Raw genomic sequence first — 22,081 nt, forward strand, 5'->3', positions numbered from 1 at the left:
ATGTGCGACTAAGAGCAACACATGGTTGTGGGGGGCGCGGGACACTCATCTCCTTATGAACGCCTCGGGCTGATCCTAGCATGGGCACTATCTGCTTGTCCACCCAGTGTACAAGAAATGCCTAACATGATTCAAACTCACGACAGTAAGACTTGGGGAGGTGGGGGGGTGCCCTTAAAGGCTAAGGCTACCTGCTGGGTTAAATACCCAATGCCAACATGGTACTCACCCTGCCAGAGCACAACAAATCGTCAAAGCGCTTATGGCACCCGCAGGAGCTCACCATCTCCTCCCAGGCACGTTTGGCCACCTGGCTGGCCTACTCCTCCCGTCCTGGGGGACCAGCACCTCCCACCGTGCTGCCACCTCCTTGAGGAGGGCAGCGAGGCATTCATCTGAAAAGTGAGGGGTGCATTGGCTCCCCTGCTGGCTTACCCTGCAGCCTGCACTGTTCCTGTGGCAGACCCTACAGCCTGGCCTGCTCCTCTGCCCTTCCCTCCAGCGTGCCCTGCTCAGCCGACCCCCTGCGCTGTGACCTGGAAGTGAGCAGCCTGCAGGAGGCTGCCAGGCCTTCCTTTAAACAGACTGCCAGCTCGCCATTGGACCCGACGGTTTGTGCATGCCCGCCGCAGCCCGCACACTCCCGCTATTCACGGGAGTTGGCAAATATGCTGGGCGGGCCTTAATTGGCCTGCCCACACAAAACGGTGGCGCGGATCAGATCGCGGGCACTGATCTGGTCCGCGCCTGCTCCAGCTCCGCCCACCTGCCCAACCGGCAGAAAATTCTGCTCTTCACGTTTTATAGCTGAAACAACCAATGAATGAGGTTAACAAAATATGTTCTTTAATTTTAACATTGCTGCATTCAGGAACATTGTGTATCTCTAAAATGCAAGTCATTATTTCAGTGCAAGTGAGAAAAATATATGCTTCTGGGATTAGCAAATCAGCAACATTATTTCAAACAATTTTTGGATAATTTTGGAGATTGCTGCAATTAACCAGTTTGTCCTCATGCAGAAAAAATGTACGAGATGGATTTGTTAGCACCAGTTTTATGCACAAGTAGATAAGACATGAGCCAAAAAGAGTTGGGGTACAAGTGACACCAAACTATTGAGATTTAATATGGAGGCTCACAAACTTACTTTGTATGAATGCAAGGGTTCAGGAGTCCAGAGTGGCAGATAACTAGCAAATTATCCCTCATGGTAGTCAGGGTGAATTCCAATATTTGAAATGTGAAGATCAGCTGATACATACAGCTGCATTTTATATTGTATTAATTGGTGTTGTTGTTAAAGTTTCTTAATGGACTGGGTATCTCCAATGGTAATAATCCTATTTTGAAAATTAATATTTATTCATTTATATGTATAATGGTTAATACTTTAATTAAAATGTGCTTGATATACTGAAGCTTGTTTTCTCAATCAATCTAGATCCCTTGTAATGCTCTCTGTGTTGCTTATACACAACTGGCCCATTAGCTTGGTGTTAGCAGCAATATCACAGTGTATACAATCCTGAACATGATTTTTGAATAATGTGCAGGGATGTGTGTGCTTATGTATTTTGTGTAATTTAGGAGCCAAGTTAGAGTTGGTTCATCATTTGTGAAGGATGGTAATGTGTTATGTATGATTATTGTGTGCAAGATAATGCATATTTATTCTGTTTCAATTAATGAACTGAGCACAAGAATTTATCTACTTCAGATACCTCTTTTAGGTTGGCATACACCTTTAATGAGAGGGAATCACTGATGTACAGAGATTTAAGACATCACCCTTTGCAGGTGTACCATCAATTTTGAAGCCAATTTACATTCCATTGCAGCTGTAGTGCAACAGCTGTCTCCCTTCTGATGAGGGTTTATTGGAAGGAACTGAACCTTTAGTTGTCTAGTGGTGGCTATTAAGCGCTTTCCTAATGCATTTAAATATTTATCTCTTTTAAAAAGCATAAAGATATATTAACATTTCATGGCAAAGTGTGGAGGACTATATATTGAGGCAAAAACAAAAAAACTGCGGATGCTGGAAATCCAAAACAAAAACAGAATTACCTGGAAAAACTCAGCAGGTCTGGTTGGTGATATTAACTTTAACACCTATGTGTTCTTTTGTTCTATTGTTGTTGACATCTTTTGATGATCTGTTTGTTTGTCCCTACAACCACACCCCCCCCTCCACTTCTCTCTCTCTCTCTCTCTCTCTCTCTCCGCCGCCACCGCCCCCCCCCCCCCCCCCCCGACCTTAAACCAGCTTATATTTCAACTCTTTCTTGGACTCGAACTCAAGTTCTGTCGAAGGGTCATGAGGACTCGAAACGTCAACTCTTTTCTTCTCCGCCGATGCTGCCAGACCTGCTGAGTTTTTCCAGGTAATTCTGTTTTTGTTTTATATATTGAGGCATGTTGGAACAAAATGAGAGAACTTAAATTTTGAAAAGAAAGACTTGCATTCATATGGTTCTTTTCACAACCATTCGATGTATCAAAAGGCCTTACAGCCAGTGAAGTGCTTTTTGAAGTGGAGTCACTGTTGTAAGTCAGGATCAGAATTTTGCCTTGGGCGGGCTCGGCAGGGGCAGTCGGGAAGCCAACCTGCAACCGGGGCCTGACCACGATTTCACGCTGGGCATGCCTTAATTGGCAAGTGCAGCAGCGCTCAGCACTGCTTGTGCCAGTGGGGGGGGTGGGGAATGAGGGCGAGGGGGTAACTTTGCGCAGCTGCGTGCTGGAAAAGCTCCTCTGCCTCAGGGAGATGAGTTCTGAAAAACAAAAATAAACAATTTATAAATGTTAAAAAACATGTCCCCTCCTGTGACTCTGTCACATGAGCAGGGACATGTTATGAATGAGATGTAAAATTTTTAATTTTATTTTTATTTGCTGTTTGAGACCTCATTCTGCCCGTGGATGAGATTTCCTAAAAAGTGCAAAGGCCACTTGGCCTTTTCGCCTGCCTGCCAGCATAAAGTTGGATGGGGAGTGAAAAATTTAAGTTAATTAATACTTTAATGACCGCAAAAGGCCTTCTAATTATCAGCGAGTGCTCTGCTGATTCCTGCGTGCGCCTGCCGACCAATCTACACGTTGATTTTGGCACACTCGCCTGACGGCATTGTGCGTCATTTCACACTCGAGCAGGTTGGCCACGGGCCTACCCACCAATGTGAATATTCTGCCCCAGGGAGCACAACCGCCAATATGTGCACAACAAACTCCCACAACAGCAATGTGACAATGACCAGATAATTTGTTTCTTGTGATGTTAACTGAGGTATAAATATTGGTCAGGACCCTGGGTATAACTCCCCTGATGCACTTCAAACAGTGCCATGAGGTCTTTTGCACCCACCCGAGCAGGCAGATGGGTGCTCATCTCATCTGATAGACAGCACCTCTGACAATGTAGCACTCCCTCATTGCCACACTAGAATGTCAGCGTAGAATTGTGTACTCAAGCTGTGGAATGGGAATTGAACCCATAACCTTGTGACTCAGGTGAGAGCATTACCAACAAAATGTGTTTGAAGACCTTTGGTCCTGTTGTATATGGTTATTTGAATAAAGGTAAATTTGTTGCACAGCATTATCATTAAATATAAAATATTTAGCATTGGTATGCAAGCTGAATATACTTCTACCATTTAATTTGGACAGGGTATTCAACATTCTACAGATAATAGCATGACATAGACCAACGACACACATTCCAAAGCAATGAACTTCCTTCATAACCCTTCTGGCTGCAAAATACTTTTACATGGTCAGTTAGGAGTGAATTTAAATTATTCAGATTTTCTCAGCACCGGATTTAATTATATTCTTAAACTGTGAAGACAGAGTTTAGATGGGATCTGAAAAAATAAGGCTATCTGAAAAAAAAACTGAGCTGCAAAGAAGATTTAGCCACTGGGCCATCTGTGAAGCTTTTGCATTCACTTCTATTGAATTCTTGAGATAAAGGCCATCAACTCTATCAAGTGCTTGCTAAATTAGGATGTAGTCTTGAACTGTCTTCTACGTAGTGGACATTAGAATAAACTGCTGCAAAGCAGTTGCAGCTACCGAAACATTTATTGTGAGAGTGTTTTTAATTACATATTTGAAAAAAATGAGGGTTCATAATTCCAGAGAAGAGGATGGAGAAGAAGAAGAACAGGAAGAGGTTAAAAACTTCATTGTTGTTTTGTTATATTTCAGTAACTTATCATGAAAAGATATTACAGCAATGTTGATTTTTCCTTCTCAGACATTCTGTAAACCCACTATGAAAGACTGGAGTATTGAATTTGCCCAGAAATGTAGTGATCAGATAAGTGATGTAAGTAATTTTTTTGAAATGGTATCTTGATGAAATGCACACAGTCAACATTTTTATTTTGTTGTGGTATTAGTCTTTTAAACCCACAAGAAAACAGTCGGTTCTCACTTTGCATGTTGAGTCACCAGTGTGGTCAATTGTTTGGTGTTAAATTATTTGGACTGCTTTGAGCATTTTGTATTAAGTTCTCTTTTTTTTTTAAGTCTTAGCAGTTTTATTACTAGTGGAATGTAACAAATGGAATGACTTGCATGGGGACCGGACAGTGCATCTGTTAAAATGGTGGCATATGTTTGCTTAAACTTTATTGGGTGAGTGACCTTGTCATTTTCGGCTTGTGATACTGACATCGATTTTCTTTTTTAGATTAAATACAAAGAAGAATTTATGAAGTCAAAGGGAAAGTACACTTTTGTGCCAGACACACCTCAACAACAATATATGAAAAATGCATCTGTTCTTATTTCTGAGGTAAACCATATGGAATTTTATTCTTAATTGATGCAGGATAATTGTTTGTGCTCTTAAGTTTTTGCCATGTCATGTATTTTAATTGATTTACACCAGATTAAGAGGAGTGCATGAACATTATGGGCTGCCTCGGAGGGAATTAACAGCTCTTCCTTTTCTGCTTCCAAAAATACAGCAATGTTCCCCTCAACCCTTGAGCAAGGACGTTAAATTTCTCACTGATTTGGGGCAGATGTTGAAAAAGTAACTGTCCAAAAAGCATTAAAAACTGGGATTTCTTCAAATTTGTGGTATTCTACCCATAGTTGGACCAGATAAAATAAGTATTCTTCTATGGTATTGTGTTCTACAAAGAAAAGCTTGGAATGTGCAATCATGTAAAAGCACTCTCAGAAGTGGGTGAAAAGCAGGAAAAGTATAATGGTTTAGTAACCAAATAAACCTTTTATCTTAATGAAATTTAAATGTTCCCATCCTAATCAATGGACCCAAAAAGTTACTTGCTGTAAAAGTTTGTGAAAATTCCACTGTGTTAACATCCTTGAAAAATATAAAAATATAAAACTAGGCTATCCAGCCAAGGTTGCAAAAAAGTCTTCTTAGAAGACTTATTGATCTCCACCAATTTAGGCCTGGTTAAATATTAGATTGTTCTTTCATTAATGTAACAGTAGACTGTTTTTATTTTCAGACTAAGTACAAAGAAGTTGTGAAAAAGGAAAGCTCTAAGTGCTTGTATGCACAGATGCCAGCCACCATAGATACTGTATTTGCTAAAGAAGTTTCACAGATTCAGAGTGAGGTACGATGATGTAGCCTGTTGTTAATTACTTATTCTGCAAAACAAATGCTGCATATAACACAAGGAGAGAGTAGAGATAGTATTAATATTGCATCCATGTTACCATCTTCAAAACTGTGAAAATCTTTAGGTGATGTGCTTGCTGCCACTAATTTATTTGAATATGCTGAAAAGAAAGACATGCTCCAAAGCTTTTTGTCTTGTACTCATCAGGAAAGATGCAAGAATGCCAAATTTCAAATGATCACAACAATTTATACTGCATGAGAAAAGGTGCTGATTGGTTGGCAATTGAGGCATTGCCATGGAGAAAGCGATGGGGAGCTATAAGCTCCCGAAGCTTTGGGGTTATTCCAAAAAAGGCACAAGGCTTGAGCATATTCCTTTTAGTTGCAGAGTCCCTGCATATGTCACTTCTAGCAAGCGTAAATGAGACATGTTATGAGCTCGACTGATTACCTTAGACTGGTTGTTAGTGTAGCTATTAAGGCACTCAGCAGGGTTATTCAGCAAGTACTGCCCAATTGCAGAATCACTGTAGATGTTTTGTTTTGGGCTTTGTAAGTGCAGGCTGATTGAGTACGGTCTGTACTCGGCCTATTACAAACAGCCAAAGGACCATGCTGTTTGATTTGATGAGCCAATCATTGCGACTTATGGCCTATGTAACTGGCATTGCACTGGCACTTAAATTAATACACAACATTGTTCAATTGTGTGGTAGGCAGAACTTCTTTTTAGACTGCCTGCATCCTGTTGGTGGACGAGATAGGTGTTTTTGATGGAATAAGCAGGGTGGTTTCCAGCATTGCAGACTCACTTTAAATGGTGCTAGCCTTGCACAAGCTTTGTCTCCCTGCTGAGGCACGCAGCCACTCAGCAGCATATTTAGCATTGGCAGTTATCCAGTAAGTCCACAGGCAACACAAAATTTGTGTGCTGCCTACATGACTAAGAACTGGTGCAGTTTAATTGGGCATCGCAATTCCTGTACACTATTTTAAGGCTATCCAATATTGCACCCGTTTTAAGTTATGTTATAATTGCATCATTTTGTCCATTATTTTACTCAGTTGTAAAAAACCTTTATAAGTTTGCTACATTCTGAATGTGATTTAAACTGCATGCAATCCAAATAGAGAAAAAAGGAAAGGGATATTTTTTAATGTAAACATTATTACACTATTTTATCCCTGAGTAGACTCTATTAAGATACCTATTTTTCTTATTTTATTAGAAACAATATAAGCAAAAATATGATGCAGAGAAAGGAAAATCAAATTATTCTTTCATGAAAGAACTGCCGGATGTTAAATATGCGATGGAAGTCAATAAACATCAAAGTGATGTAAGTGAGTGTCCCTATTTCATTCATGCATGTGTTCAGGTATTATTTTGGGAGAAGAGCTGCTCTTTGATAAATAAGTTATGTTCCACTTTTATACTTATGAAAGTAACAGAGATTTGTATGTTATCGTATGTCTCAAATATTCCGAAGCACAGATGTATGATGGAGAAATTACACATGGTAAGTTCCTACAAACAGTCTTGAATGAGTAAATTAATTTGTTGGCTGCATCAAATATGTTGACTGGAGTAGCAGGGGAGATCCCTCTTCTATTTTGACTAGTTCATAGGATTTTTGATGTCAGCCAGAACTAGCAGAACAGCTAGACTGATCTCTTTCTAAAATCGAATCCAAAGGACAAGCGTGTGAGAATGAGTTACATCTTCCGTATAGCACCGAAGTATCAGCCTAGATGATATACTCAAATCCTGAAATGATACTAGGACCCGCATATTCAGAAGGAATGCAATGAAAGTGCCAAGTTATCCATTTTGGTAGAAAAATACAACATCAGAATATTTTTTGAATGCGGAGAGACTGCTAAATAATAACTTTTAGAGGGACTTGGGTGACCTTGTACATGCATCATAAAATGGTGAGATGGAGGTACAGCAAAAAATAGAAAGGTAAACTGTATATTGGATTTTGTTACAAAGGGATTGGAATGTAAGATTAAAGAAGCTTGACTATAATTAGACTGGGCAATTAGTGAGGTCACACCTATAGAGAACCTGTTTGGCCTCCTTACTTCAGGAAGGGCATACCTGCCCCAGGGGGAGTGTAGAAAATTCATTAGACTGATTCCTGGGATGAAGGGATTATCCTATGAGGAGAGTTTGAGTAGACTAGGCCTACATGAGCTGAATTTTCTCGCTGAAGATCAAGTCTCGTCTCTGGGGCTGAAAGTGGGAGCCAAACATGCCACCATGGATGGTGGAAGCCTGGGGCTGCATTTTGCCTATGACAGCCAACTGAGATGCTGCTACTGGACCTTCTCCTAACAACAACTACTGGCCCAATCAGAGGGCCAACCGAGCCATTGGAGAAACCAGAGCCACACAGGCATGTCCCCACAATTGGCAAGGGTGAGGGTGATCATGGTGCACCAGCGGTGCTGTTGCCATAGGGAGCCCCTTTGAGTTCCTTGGCATTGCCGTCAAGGAGGGCCCTCTTCTCCTCCCCACTCTCCCTCCACCAGAACCCGTTTAGAGTCCTCCAGAGTTTAGCTGGCAGTGGGCCTCCTGATGCAGGCAAAATGCCCACGGGGGTAGGAAGTGGTATGTAATTGTGTACTTGAATTGTTCAATTGGCTGCCCAGTAAGCACTTGCACTGTCAAGGTTCCTGCCACTGACACAAGGCATGGTGGTGGGAATACAAAATGTTCCCCTCCTTACATGTTCCCCGCCATATTGTAAGCCCTCCTGCCTCCCAATCTGTTGGAGATGGGCTGGGAAAACTCAGCCCATAGAATGCTTAAGGTTCTTGACAGGGTAGATGCTGAAAAAATGTTTTCCCTGACTGGGGAATTTAGAACATGGAGCCATAGTGTCAAAATAAGGGGTCAGCCACTTACAGCTGAGCTGAGAGGAAATTTCTTCTCTAAGGGTTGTGCACCTTTGCAATTCTCTACCCCGGAGGAGCTGTGGATTTTCAGTCATCAAGCATATTCAAGGCAAAGGTCAATAGAATTTTGGATACTAAAGGAATTAATGGATATGGGGATAGTGTGGGAAGGTTGAATTGAGGGAGAAGTTCAGTCATGATCTTTTTAAATGGTGGAGCCAGCTTGAAGGGCCAAATGGTGGATCCCTGCTCCCATTTCTCAGATTCTTATGTGAGTGCAATCACTGAACCAAGCAGGCACTTACATCAAGCTTCTATTTTGAAAATTTACCTTACATTAGCTACTTTTTAATATGTTTTGCAATGCTTCCTTTATAATAAACACATGCATAACCCTAAATGAAATATAGGCAATAAATTTACCAGCCTTGTGGAGATGGCTTTAGAGGTGGGTGTGGGGGGTTGTTGATGATAGGTGACAGGTCGGCACCCCAGTGTGTTCCCCCGCTTCTCCCGGCATTCCCCTGCTTCTCCTGGCATTCCCCCTCCTGCTGCTAGGCCTTAGGCCTCACTTCAAGTCTCTCTCCTGCTCTTCCCACCCTCCAACCAATTTATTGAGGGTGGGTGGGTGTGGGTGAGGCAGGTGGTGAGGATGAGGGTGGCTGAGTGAGCGAGGGTAGGTGTGAGGGTGGCTGAGTGAGCAAGGGTAGGTGTGAGGGTGGCTGAGTGAGCGAGGGTAGGTGTGAGGGTGGCTGAGTGAGCGAGGGTAGGTGTGAGGGTGGCTGAGTGAGCGAGGGTAGGTGTGAGGGTGGCTGAGTGAGCGAGGGTAGGTGTGAGGGTGGCTGAGTGAGCGAGGGTAGGTGTGAGGGTGGCTGAGTGAGCGAGGGTAGGTGTGAGGGTGGCTGAGTGAGCGAGGGTAGGTGTGAGGGTGGCTGAGTGAGCGAGGGTAGGTGTGAGGGTGGCTGAGTGAGCGAGGGTAGGTGTGAGGGTGGCTGAGTGAGCGAGGGTAGGTGTGAGGGTGGCTGAGTGAGCGAGGGTAGGTGTGAGGGTGGCTGAGTGAGCGAGGGTAGGTGTGAGGGTGGCTGAGTGAGCGAGGGTAGGTGTGAGGGTGGCTGAGTGAGCGAGGGTAGGTGTGAGGGTGGCTGAGTGAGCGAGGGTAGGTGTGAGGGTGGCTGAGTGAGCGAGGGTAGGTGTGAGGGTGGCTGAGTGAGCGAGGGTAGGTGTGAGGGTGGCTGAGTGAGCGAGGGTAGGTGTGAGGGTGGCTGAGTGAGCGAGGGTAGGTGTGAGGGTGGCTGAGTGAGCGAGGGTAGGTGTGAGGGTGGCTGAGTGAGCGAGGGTAGGTGTGAGGGTGGCTGAGTGAGCGAGGGTAGGTGTGAGGGTGGCTGAGTGAGCGAGGGTAGGTGTGAGGGTGGCTGAGTGAGCGAGGGTAGGTGTGAGGGTGGCTGAGTGAGCGAGGGTAGGTGTGAGGGTGGCTGAGTGAGCGAGGGTAGGTGTGAGGGTGGCTGAGTGAGCGAGGGTAGGTGTGAGGGTGGCTGAGTGAGCGAGGGTAGGTGTGAGGGTGGCTGAGTGAGCGAGGGTAGGTGTGAGGGTGGCTGAGTGAGCGAGGGTAGGTGTGAGGGTGGCTGAGTGAGCGAGGGTAGGTGTGAGGGTGGCTGAGTGAGCGAGGGTGGCCTGTGTGTGAGAAAACAGGTGGGGGTGAGTAGTGTCTAGCTCAGTCTCGGGGTTCTCATTCACCTTCATCCCCACACACCAGCAGGCACATTCACCCCCCTCAGGGGATTTGCCTGTGCCCACTGATGTTGGGAATGTTTGTTGGCGTGAGTGGACAATAGGGCGAGATGGCCAAAATTCGGTTTCACGATGTTGTGACACCAGTTTGCGATCACCCGCTCAGCCTGTCGATGATGGGCTGTGTTCCCCGCCATCAGACATCGGGAACCTCATTGTAATACATTAGCATATCATTATAAGGCCAGCATGCCTTACTCATTCCCCCGCCCTCCCCCTGAACGTCTGCCCACGTGGGTGGGAAGACATGCCCGTGCAGAACACCTCTTGACAACTGTGATGTGCAGAAGTCAGGACTTACTGCCAGAGCCTTGTTCACATCGTGGACATCCGAGGCGCAGAAGATGCTGGAGCTCGACAGCAACAGGATTCTGGAGGAACGTCCATGGCATGCTGGGTGGATTCTCATGGACATGGCACCACTGTGAAGCAGCTCACGGAACTTGGAAATTCACCATTGATGCTCCCAAGGGTGGGAGGGGAAGGTCTGGGATTGACTGGGAGAGGAAGAGGTGTTGGGAGTGTGAGGTTGCGGGGAGGGGAAAAAGTCTCCAGGGGGTGAATGAAGGTGTTACAGGGGAGGAAGTACGCGTTGGGGGAGGAGTTGGTAAGGGGGAAGAAGATGGCAACTGGGTAGGTAGGTGTAAGAGGGAAGGAAGGTGTAAGGAAAGAAGTTTGGTGGGGGAAGAAGTGCGGAGAGGGGAAGGAATCCAGGGGAAGGAAGGAGTGCAATGAGTGGAGGGAATCCAGCTGAAGGAAGGAATGTGGAGAAGGGAGGGAGTCTGGGGAGAGGAAGGAGTGCGGAGAGGGAAGGGAGCAAGGGTGGAGGAAGAAGTAAGTGTGGAGGAAGGAGTTGGGAAGGGGGAAGGAGTAAAGCTGGAGGAAGAAGCGAGGGTGTCTGAGGGATTCGGGAATGGGGAAGGAGTGAGGCTGGAGGAAGGAGTTGGGGTGGGAGGGGTGGGTAGTGAAGGACCAAGTGGCGGAAACGTATGGGTGTCTGATGAGTCAGGAAGGGGGAGGGAATAACTGGGGGTGGGTGGGGGGAGTCTGGGGGTAGTTGGGAGGACTAAGCAGGGGGAAGGGGTTCTGTGGGAGAAGGTGTCCAGAGAGGTGAAGGGGCTCCAGGAGCTGAAGGAGGATGTCCAGGTGAATATACAAGGGAGGGCTCTGATGGGTCCATGGCTGCCTCCTGGGGAGCGAACTGAGAGTGAGCATGGTATGAAGGAATGGTGAGAATGACCAAGGGCAGAGTGAGGTGGTAGGGTGGGATGGTGAGGATTCAACGGTAGCAATAGAATGGACGGCGAGGGAGGCTTGTGGGGACTCTGAGGCAGACACGAACCCTGGGGGTGGGAAGTAGGAGGCCGGGGAGGTGAATGTGGATGGGGGTGGAATTTTCGAGAAGGAACGTGCATGTTCACCAGGATGTCCCCAAAGAAAAGGGTTGTTGCTAGTAGGTCACAGAGGGGAGGCAAAAGGTAATGCCGGGGTGGTCAACTGTGATGGGGGAAAGGAAATGGGTGACAGCGGGATGGTAAAGGACAGAAGAGTGAGAGTCAAAACAAATTAGCACCATGCTGTCCAAATCAAAAGTGAAATGAGAGTCATAGTGGGTGATATCAGGGAATGGGTGGAGATGCAGGTCAGCTCAGATGGACAACAAAGTGAACCCCAGCAGGCAGCACTGAAAATGCTCAGGACATTGAGGTGAGTGTGATATGGGAAGGCTGTGCTTGCGTGGGAGAGTGCTTGCATGAGACTCTGAAAGGCCCTGCCACACACACGCTTCTCCCTCCAGAATCACTTGTGGTTCAGCTGCTCCCTCTGCGGTGACAGAGGATGAGGTTGAGGGGCTCATAAACAAAGGGGACTCGGAGGGAGGGGACAGCCTCTGATATTCCTGAGTGGACGACCCAGGGTTGTCCAGTTGCCACTCCTCCTCCCTTTGGGTGCCTGAGGGCCCCGGCCTGACTCATTGAGGGGAAGGAGCACCTGGAGGAACGTCAGGGTGCCCCTTTTCCCCCTCGCATTGCCACTGCAGGAACTCACCCATGGCTCCCGCAATGGAGTGCAGCCTGCGCGCAGCTCCGCGTTCTGCTGGAGCAGGATCTCCCCATGGAGACCTCCATATGTGCACATGTGGGCACCACTTCATCAGAGAGCAGGTGGATATACTCTGACTCGCGAGTCACTCTGTTGAGAGCTTCCAGCAGCACTGTGTGATGTTCCCCCGCCTTCTGCTGACTCTCCAGGATGAGTTGGAAGGCCCAACCCAGAGGTTCGTCATCTGACTTGGACCTCACAGATGCTTCTTGGGGAGCTTGGCTGAACCTGCCTCTTCCTGCAATCTCGGACAAGGCTCGTGTGCTGCACCTTGACTGTGCCATGCATGTGCTGGAAACAGACAAAATGGGAAAATTATCAGTCAATTTGGCTTGCACGTGTCAAGTTAAGGCCCTTTCTGAATTACTCTCAGTTGGACATGTGTTCAGCTGCATGAGCCACCCCATCCCCATGCCTCACCCAACTAGAATTACTTCAAGGAATAAACATCCAACTACCAGTTGAGGTGCTTTTGACTTGTGCTCACTGGTGCAGAATTTGTGGAAGGACTGTGTTGTGCTCTTTGAGGAGTTTTACTATTTTGGATTTTCTAGAGCCTACTACTGAATCCTACCAAGGAAGTCGGAGGAGTTTTTTGCCCTTGTCAAGAGAACACCTGTTTCAGTAATGAGGGCAATAGTAGCTTTGTCCTTTGGGAATGGAGCCCAGGCAGAAGAGAGGGGAAGCAGAGGGAGGAGGAAGAGGGGTCTCGATAGAAAGTCATACATGCCTAAGGTCTTAAGGGAGCACTTCTCCTACCTCCACCACAGCCAGGAGCAGTTTTGTGAGGTGCATGAGGAGATGATCACTGAACTTGTACAGCTGCACAGCAAGGCAAGGGTGGTGCTGCAAGGTCACTGTCGCCATAAACTCAATGCTAGTGGATTGTTCCAGGTGGGGGCAGGCAACATCAGAGACATCTCCATTTGCCATCAGTCACTGCATCAGGTGGTCACAGAGGCACTATATAGAAAGTGAGAGCTGATCATTGGCTTCTCAGTGACTAGAGAAAATGGTTGACCACACCATCCGCTTCCAGTGCGCCTCCACTGTAGTCCAGGTGGGTAGAACTGCCGTCTCATGGTTGGAACTGCTCTCTCACTTGGAATGGCTTCTCCTCCTGCTCCTGCATGATTACCCCTGGTATCCCCCTAGGATCCATCCTTGGCACCTATCATCAATACACTGCCTCTTACGACGACATCCGAAGGCACAGCGATAGCTTTCACATACCATTGACCATATGAACATAGGTACATATGAATTAGGAGCAGGGGTAGGCCATTCAGCTGCTCGAGCTTGCTCAGTCATTTAATAAGATCATGGCTGATCTGACTGTGGCCTCAACTCCACATTTCCACCTCCTACTGATGACCCTTTCTCCCCTTGTTAGTCAAGAATCTATCTTCCTTGCCTTAAAAATATTCATTGATCCTGCCTCCGCCAGTCTCTGGGGAAGAGAGTTCCAAAGATTCACAACCCTCCGAGAAAAAATTTCTTCTCACCTCTGTCTTATTTTTAAACTGCATCCCCTAGTTCTAGTCTCTCACGAGAGGGCAAACATCCTTTCAGCATCCACCCTGTCGAGTCCCCTCAGGATCTTGTATGTTTCAATAAGACCACCTCTCAATCTTCTAAACCCCAATGAATTCAAGTCCAGCCTGTCCAACCTTTCCTTGCAAGATAACTGCGCCGCCTCCACCGTCCCCCCAAATCTCCGGTATCAGTCAAGTCATCCTTCTCTGAACTGCTAATGCATTTATATCCTTCCTTAAATAAGGAGACCAAAAATGTACATTGTACTCCAGATGTGGTCTCACCAACATCCTGTACAACTGTAACAAAGCATCCTTATTTTTATATTCCATCCCCCTTGCAATAAATGACAACATTCCATTTGCCTTCCAAATCACTTGTTGTTCCTGCTTGCTAGCTTTTTGTGATTCATGTACCAGGACACCCAGATCCCTCTGTACTCCAGAGTTCTGCAATCTCTCTCCATTAAAATAATCTGCTGCTTTTCTATTCTTCTTGCTAAAGTGGACAAGTTCACTTCAAAAACTGAACTGGTCCAGCCATATAAATACTGTAACTACAGGGGCAGATCAGAGGCTGGGAACTCTGAAGCGAGTAATCCACCTCCTGACTCCCCAAAGCCTGTCCTCCGTCTACAAGGCACAAGACAGGAGTGTGATGGAATATTGTCCACTTGCCTGGACGATTGCAGCTCCAACAAAACTTGAGAAGCTCAACACCATCCAGGGCAAAGCAGCCTGTTTGATTGGCACCCCGTCCACCTCCTTAAACATTCACTCCCTCCATCTCTGATGCATGGTGGCAGCAGTGTGTACTGTCTACAAGATGCACTGCAGCCACTCGCCAATACTGCTTCGGCAGCAGCTTCCAAACCCGTGACCTCCATTCTAATTTGGAAATATATTGCCCTTCCTTCACTAACGCTGTCAAGATCCTGGAACCCCTTCCAAATAGCACTGTGGGTGTAACTACTCCACATGGACTGCAGCGGTTCAATAAGGCAGCTCACAGTCACTTTTTCAAGGGCAGTTAGGGATGGGCAATAAATGCTGGCCTAGCCAATGATGCCCACATCCCAAGAAAGAATAAATAGTCAAAATGTACACTGATGACACCCAGCTCTATCTCATTATCATCTTCCTCGACTTCTCTACTGTTGATAAGTTATCAGACTGCTTATCTAATTTGCATAGGAAAATTGGAAATAGGAACCTAGGAGTAGGGGTAGGCCATTCAGCCCATCAAACCTGCTCCACCATTCAATACGCTCATGGCTGATCACTTCAGTGCCATTTTCCCACACTATTCCCATGTCCCTTTATGTCATTGTTAGTTAGAAATCTGTCAATCTTTGCTTTAACATACTCAATGACTGAGCTTCCACAGCCCTCTGGGGTAGAGAATTCCAAAGATTCACAATCCTCTGAGTTAAAAAAAATTCTTCTTACCTCAGTCCTAAGTGGCTTCTCCCTTATTTTGAAATTATGTCCCCTGGTTCTAGACCCCCCAACCAGGGGAAACATCTTACCTACATCTACCCTGCCTATTCCTTTAAGTATTTTGTAGATTTCAATGAGATCACCTCTCATTCTTTGAAACTGTAGAGGACACAGGCCCAGTTTCCCCAATCTCTTTTCATCGGACAGTCCTGCCATACCAGGAACATATCTGGTGAACCTTCATTGCACTCTCTCTATGGCAATAATATCCTTCCAAAGGTAAGGGGACCAAAACTGCACACACTACTCCAGGTGCAGTCTAACTAAGCTTTGAAACAATTGAAGTAAGACTTCCTTACTCCTGTACTCAAATCCTCTTGTGATAAAGGCTAACATACCATTAGCCTTCCTAATTGCCTGCTGCACCTGCATGTCAGCTTTCAGTGACTTATGGACAACATCACCCAGGCCCCTTTGTACATCTACACTTTCTAATCTCTTACCATTTAAGAAATACTCTGCAAATCTGTTCCTCCTACCAGAAGTGGATAACTTCACATTTTTCCACATTATATGCCATCTGCCATGTCCCTCCCTGCTCACTAAGTCTGTCCATACCCTCTTGAAGCTGCTTTGCATCTTCCTCACAACACACTTAGTTGTGTGTTCTGCGAACTTGGAAATATCACATTTGGTCCCCATATCCAAATCATTAATGTATATTGTGAACAGCTGGGGCCCAAGTACTCATCCTTGCTGTACCCTACTAGTCACAGCCTGCCAACATGAGAATGACTCGTTTATTCCTACTCTCTGTTTTCTACCTGTTAGCCAATCCTTATTCCATGCCAGTATATTACCTTCAATCCCATATGCTTTAATTTTGCTAACCAACCTCCTGTGTGGGACTTTAGCAAAAGTGTTCTGAAAATCCAAGTATACTACATCCACTGACGCCCCCCCCCCCCCCCACCCCCTGCAACTGGCTTTATTAATCAGTTACATCCTCAAAAAACTCCAGGTTTAGCAAACATGATTTCCCACTCATTAATCCATGTTGATTATGCCCAATCAGATCACTTTTATCCAAGTGTGCATTTATCACATCCTTTAGAATAGATTCTAGCATTTTGCTCTACTACTTATGTAAGGTGAACAGGCCTGTAATTGTCTGTTTTCTCTCTCCCTCCCTTCTTAAATAGTTGGGTGACATTTACTACCTTCCAATCTGCAGGAACAGTTCCAGAATCTAGAATTTTGGAAGATGATCACCAATGTATCCACTATCTCCATAGCTACCTCTTTCACCACTCTGGGATATATAATATTAGGTCCTGGGCACTTATCAACATTCAGCCCCATTAGTTTCTCTAGTGTGACAGTTTTTTGCTTGTACTTCAATTGCTGATCTCCCTTGTCCCTTGGATCTGTAATGCTGGGAGATATCTTGTATCTTCCTCAGTGAAGACAGACACACAGCAATCATTTAGCAACTCTGCCATTTCTCTCTTCCTCATTATAAATTCTCCTGACTTTGCCTGCAATGGACCCACACTTGTCTTAGCCAAATGGTTCTTTTTTCCCTTCCCAAAGAAGCTTTTACAGTATTTTGTTTTTTGCTAGTTTACCTTCATATTCTATTCTCCCTTCCTTTATCAGTTTCTTGGTCTTCCTTTCTAAAAAAGACCTCCCACTCCTCAGGTTTTCTGCTATTTCTGGCAACTTTATAGGTCTTTTCTCTTAATCCTATACAATCCTTAATTTCCTTTGTTAGCCATAGTTGACTGACTTTTTACGTTTTTGTGCCTTGAAGGAATGTATGTTTGCTGTGAACTCTGTAATAATTCATTCTACTATCCATTGCTTATGAACTGTCACATCTTTTTCCCAATCAACCTCAAACAATTTGCCCCTCATACCTTCATAATTTCCTTTTTTCAAATTTAACATCCTGGCATCAGATTGAACCACCTCACTTTCAAAGTTAATGTAAAATTCTATCATATTTTACTTACTCATCAGCAAGATTATTAATTAGCTCTTTCTCATTACATAATACTGGATCTAAAATAGCCTGTTCTCTAGTCAATTTCTCAACATTCTGCTCTAGAGAACCACCCCTATAACACTCCAGAAACTCGTCCTCCACAGCATTAGTTCTTATTCGGTTTACTCAACCTATATGCAGATTGAAGTCGCCCATGATTACTATTTAACCGATGCTACATACTTCTTAATCTTCTGATTAATACCATGCCCCACATTACCGCTACTGTTTGGTCACCTGTAAACAACTCCTACCAATGTTTGCTGCCCCTTGCTGTTTTTTAGCTCCACCAAACAGACTTCACATTTTGTTCTTCCAATCTGAAATCCTCCTTTACTATTGTACCGATCCCATTCCTCCCTATTAGTGCAACACCATCTCCTTTTCCTTTTTGCCTATTCTTCCTAAATGTCAAATATCCTTAAGTATTCAGTTCCCAGTCTTGGTCACCTTGTACCCACATTTCTGTAATGGCAATTAGATCATACCCATTTACCTCTGTGCCTTTAAATCATCTAACCCGTTGTGAATGCTGTGTGTATTCATGTAGAATGCCCTTAACTGTCTTTTTGACATTATTCTGCAATCTAAGCTTAGTTAATGCTCGACTTTATTTTGCCTGCCTTCTAATTTCACTTGCTACTTTTCTACTTCCCGTTACCCGTTTTACTTCCTTCCAATTTTAGCTACCCCTCAGGTCCCCATCCCCCTGATGTAAACTCTTCCCAACAGCACTAGTAAATCCCCAAGAGGATATTAGTCCCAGTCTTGTTAAGGTGTAACCCATTCGTCTTGTAAGGTCCCAATGCCTCAGAAATCTGAACTCTCCCTCCTACATCCAATTCTCCAGCCATGTGTTCAGTCGATCAATCTTCCTATTCCTATGCTCACAAGCACGAGGCAATGGTAGTAATCCTGAGATTACTGCTCTTGAGGTCCCACTTTTTAACTTCCTTCCTAACTACCTGAAATCTGCTTTCAAGACCTCATCCCTCCTCATAGCTATGTCGTTGGTCCCAATGTCTCCAGAAGGATGTCCGGCAGCCGCTCCAAGACATCTTTGACCCTGGCGCCAGGGAGACAACACACCACCGTGGAAACACGTTTACTGCTGCAGAAACGCCTGTCTGATCCCCTGAATATCAAATCCCCTTTCATTTTGCTCTTCCGCTCTTCTTCCTCCCCTCCTGTGCAGCTGAGCCACAAACTTGGCTCTGGCTACACTCCCCTGAGGAACCATTGCCCTTACCAGTATCCAAAATGGAAAACCAATTAGCAAGCAAGACAGATTCAGGGGACTCCTGTACCACCTGTCTGGTTCTTTTAGACTGCCTGGCAGTCACCCATTCCCCCTCTGCCTGTATGCTCCTAATCTGTGGTGTGACCACCTCCATAAATGTGCTATCCAAGCAGTTCTGTGCCTCACAGATGCACAGCAGTGACTGCAGCCACCGCTCGAGTTCCGAAGCCCAGAGCTGAAGCTTCTGCAGCCGGTGACACTTGCTGCAAATGTCTTTGTTGAGGACACATGGTGCATCCATGACTTCTCACATACTGTAAGAGCTGACCTGCCATGCCGTAACTTTAAGAACTATTTATTACAATTAGAATAAACTGAATAACTCAGATAACTACCAATCAGCTTCTTCCCCTGTACCAAAATAAGAGTCAGTTACTTGAGGCTGAAAAAAGGTAGAAAAAGAAAGGAGCACCTCCCTCACTGAACTCTCACTTTTGCACTCTGTATACCTGAAGTAGTACTCTCAGTGCAGATGAAGCAGCACTGAGGAAGGCCTCTTTTTATTACCCAGCTTTCATTATAGACCGTGCTGGATATACAGAAACTTCCTCCAGTTAAATATTGGAAAGTCTGAAGCCATTTCTTTCAGTCCCTGTTGCAAACTCTGTTTGCCAGCTACTGACTCTATCTGTCTCCCAAACAAAAGCCTGAGATGAAGCCAATCTGTCTTCATGTCACATTTGATTCCAAGATAAGCTACCAACCTCATATTTGTGTCATCGCTAGGACTGCCTATTTCCACTTTATGTTATTGTGCTCACTGTTATCCAGGTGTCCATGGTCACAGCAAATATCAAGACAAGACAAAAGAACTGCATAATCATCATGAGGCAATCCACCAGTGTTACTGATACTCCCATGATATATATCACAGGCCTGGCAATGTCATTTTGCATATTTCAGTTCTACGGTCCACGCATTATAGAGACAATTGAGTTTTGTTTTCTGTATCTGTACTTACCTGTGATCCCATTCTGAATCAGATTTTTGGGAGAGGGGATAAGTGATAATATCCTTTGAACCTTGACTTTGATTTCAGACTGGTTAGTTTTGTATTTTTGTCCTTCAATTCACTGGCACGTGATGGGCAGAATGGCCTCCTGCGTTATAAATTTTCAATGTTTCTACAAGTTTACACATACAGTACAAACAAATAACATGTATAGATCTATATCATTTAATCTTAGAAAGATAAGCTAATCACTAAAAATTTAAGGAAATGTTAGAAAATAATTCCTCACGTGGTAAGGATGCTAACAATACAAAAGTTTTGGCCACAGACTGATAGTGGGTTTCATTGAGAATAGGATCAGTAGGTGGCAGGATCTTAAATGAGATGGATAGAATATGAAGATATATGGGAGATTTTATAATGTGAGGCTGAGGACGTTACAAAGGAAGTTATTGAAGAGATCATGATTAGACTTGGATGAGCAGGGGGGGCGAAGCAGGAATACTGTCAAGTTATTGAAAAAAATTGAGATATGTTGTTTAACCCAGTCATCAAATGAGATTGTAAAAAGAATAAGTAATGACTATTTTGTGAGAGCCTTAGTCTGGTTTGGAAATTAGGTGAATCTTGATAGGTTTAAAGCAAGAGATGACGGCCGGGATTTTATGGACCAGAAAGTCAGAAAACCCCATCCTAGTTGGTTATGGGAGCCCTCACCTGATCCCAAGTGCAGCAGGCTTGCCATCAGGGCCCTTATGCGGCAAAGTCCTGTCTCCAAGGGCTGCTGGCCAATTGGATGGCTGGCAGCTCTTCAGTCCTAGCAGCACCAGCTGGGACCATAGCCAGGCAGTAGCAGCATCGATGGAGGAATTGGGGTATATGGGTGGGCTTGCCAGGCCCATTCAGGCAGGCATCAGCGACGGATGGTGGGTGGGGGACACAATCCACTGTGGGCATAGGGTGCCTGATGAGGAAGATACTTGCCCTGAACCTGCAATGAGGCTGCCAGTATACCTTGCAGTCTCCCCAACTGATGAAATGTCCATTCAATGCTGGTAACTACCAATGGCAGTGTGAAGAGGCCCTTAGTAGTTCTTTTGTTGGCCACTTAAGGGTCGCAATTGGCCTGTGTGTGGGAGGGCCGTCCACCACCTTCCCCGCTGCTGGTAAAATGCCAGTGATGGCAAGAAGACAATGGGCACAGCAACCACCACCACCTACCTTTTTTTTTTCCTACTATCCACCCCCTGTGCCACACCATTCCCTGCCATACAGCACGTTCGCTGATGCCCTGTAAAATCCTGCCAATGAGTTGCTTGGTCTCTATGGTGTGCTCAGATTTATTAATGTGTAATGTCATCATAAATGTTGAAAATTTCTGCCCTGAGTTTTGTTTTCCACCTTGCCCTTGAAGTGACAATGTCTTAACATTAAGAAATGATCATCTGGAACTTATTCTGGGCGTCTGATTAAAGATAAAGTTTTCCTTAAAAATGTTTGTAAGAATTATTCCTGTTGATTAAATTTATATATCTAAAGAAACTCTGCTAATAAAACTGAATTACGCCATGGTCGGATTGTCCCAGATTTGCGCTAAGTGTGGTAGCAGGTGAGTAAAATGATGTTTTACCAGCTGGCCGCTATGGCGGTTTTTCACACCATATTCTCCCAAACCCCCCCGCATTACTTACACATTCCTGGGAAACGTGCCGTTTCCATGGCGGGCAGGCTCTCGTTTGCCCGCCATGCCATCACTTCATTGCTTCACCACGTCAGGCACCACATTTAAAGTCCAGCCACTCGCACACATCTCAGTGCTTTCAGCCCACGACTACTGCAGGGAAGATATCCACGAGAGGAAAAAAAACTACAACCCCCAGGTTTCATAACGCGTCGCTGGAATGCCATTTGGAAGCCATGGAGGCCACTGTGGTGCCCTCTACCCCTGCTCTGGCTGCAGTATGGGCAGTGGCATCACCAATCCAGAATAGCAGGCGGTGGCAGTGGTGATCAGTGCCAATTATGCACAGAAGAGGATGGCCATCCAGTTCAGATAGAGGATGAATGAGCTCAGCCTTGCATTTTGCAGCCAGGGTATGGCAATCATCTCATCACTCTAAACTCTCACATTCAAGCCCATCGTGCATTCGCTGGCATCTCATTCACTGCCAGCTCAAAGGAATCACCAGCCATTCTCGCACATAAACCCTCACATGTCCATCTGGCCTCATCCCCTCTGGCGACTGCCTACCCAGCCCTCACCATTGGGGCCACTTGCATAGATCAACATGTGCCCCCACACACACCCTGGGATACCCTCCTTCCCCAGTACAGCCCTCGTCCTGCAGCCTCTTACCTTGTCTGAGGTAACTTCTACCTCTTCCCCAAGCAAGAC

The 22,081-nt window shown here is 45.3% G+C and overlaps 1 protein-coding gene across 8 annotated transcripts in view; it reads left to right on the forward strand.

Moving 5' to 3' along the window:
* Positions 1-22,081, forward strand: part of nebl (nebulette) — a 372,808-nt gene that overhangs the window by 237,572 nt on the left and 113,155 nt on the right. For 6 of the 8 annotated variants that reach the window (XM_041183729.1, XM_041183732.1, XM_041183733.1 and 3 more), the window contains exons 1-5: positions 3,990-4,180; positions 4,265-4,336; positions 4,703-4,807; positions 5,499-5,609; positions 6,847-6,957. The exons of the other annotated variants lie outside the window; for them this stretch is intronic. In XM_041183729.1, the coding sequence (XP_041039663.1) occupies positions 4,127-4,180; positions 4,265-4,336; positions 4,703-4,807; positions 5,499-5,609; positions 6,847-6,957 (453 nt within the window). In that variant the 5' untranslated portion in view covers positions 3,990-4,126. Of the gene's footprint in view, positions 1-3,989; positions 4,181-4,264; positions 4,337-4,702; positions 4,808-5,498; positions 5,610-6,846; positions 6,958-22,081 lie in introns of those variants that run through there. 8 annotated transcript variants of the gene reach the window in all.

This window comes from Carcharodon carcharias, chromosome 3 (genome assembly GCF_017639515.1).
Source record: "Carcharodon carcharias isolate sCarCar2 chromosome 3, sCarCar2.pri, whole genome shotgun sequence".
In the NCBI taxonomy this organism is placed as follows: Eukaryota; Metazoa; Chordata; class Chondrichthyes; order Lamniformes; family Lamnidae; genus Carcharodon; species Carcharodon carcharias.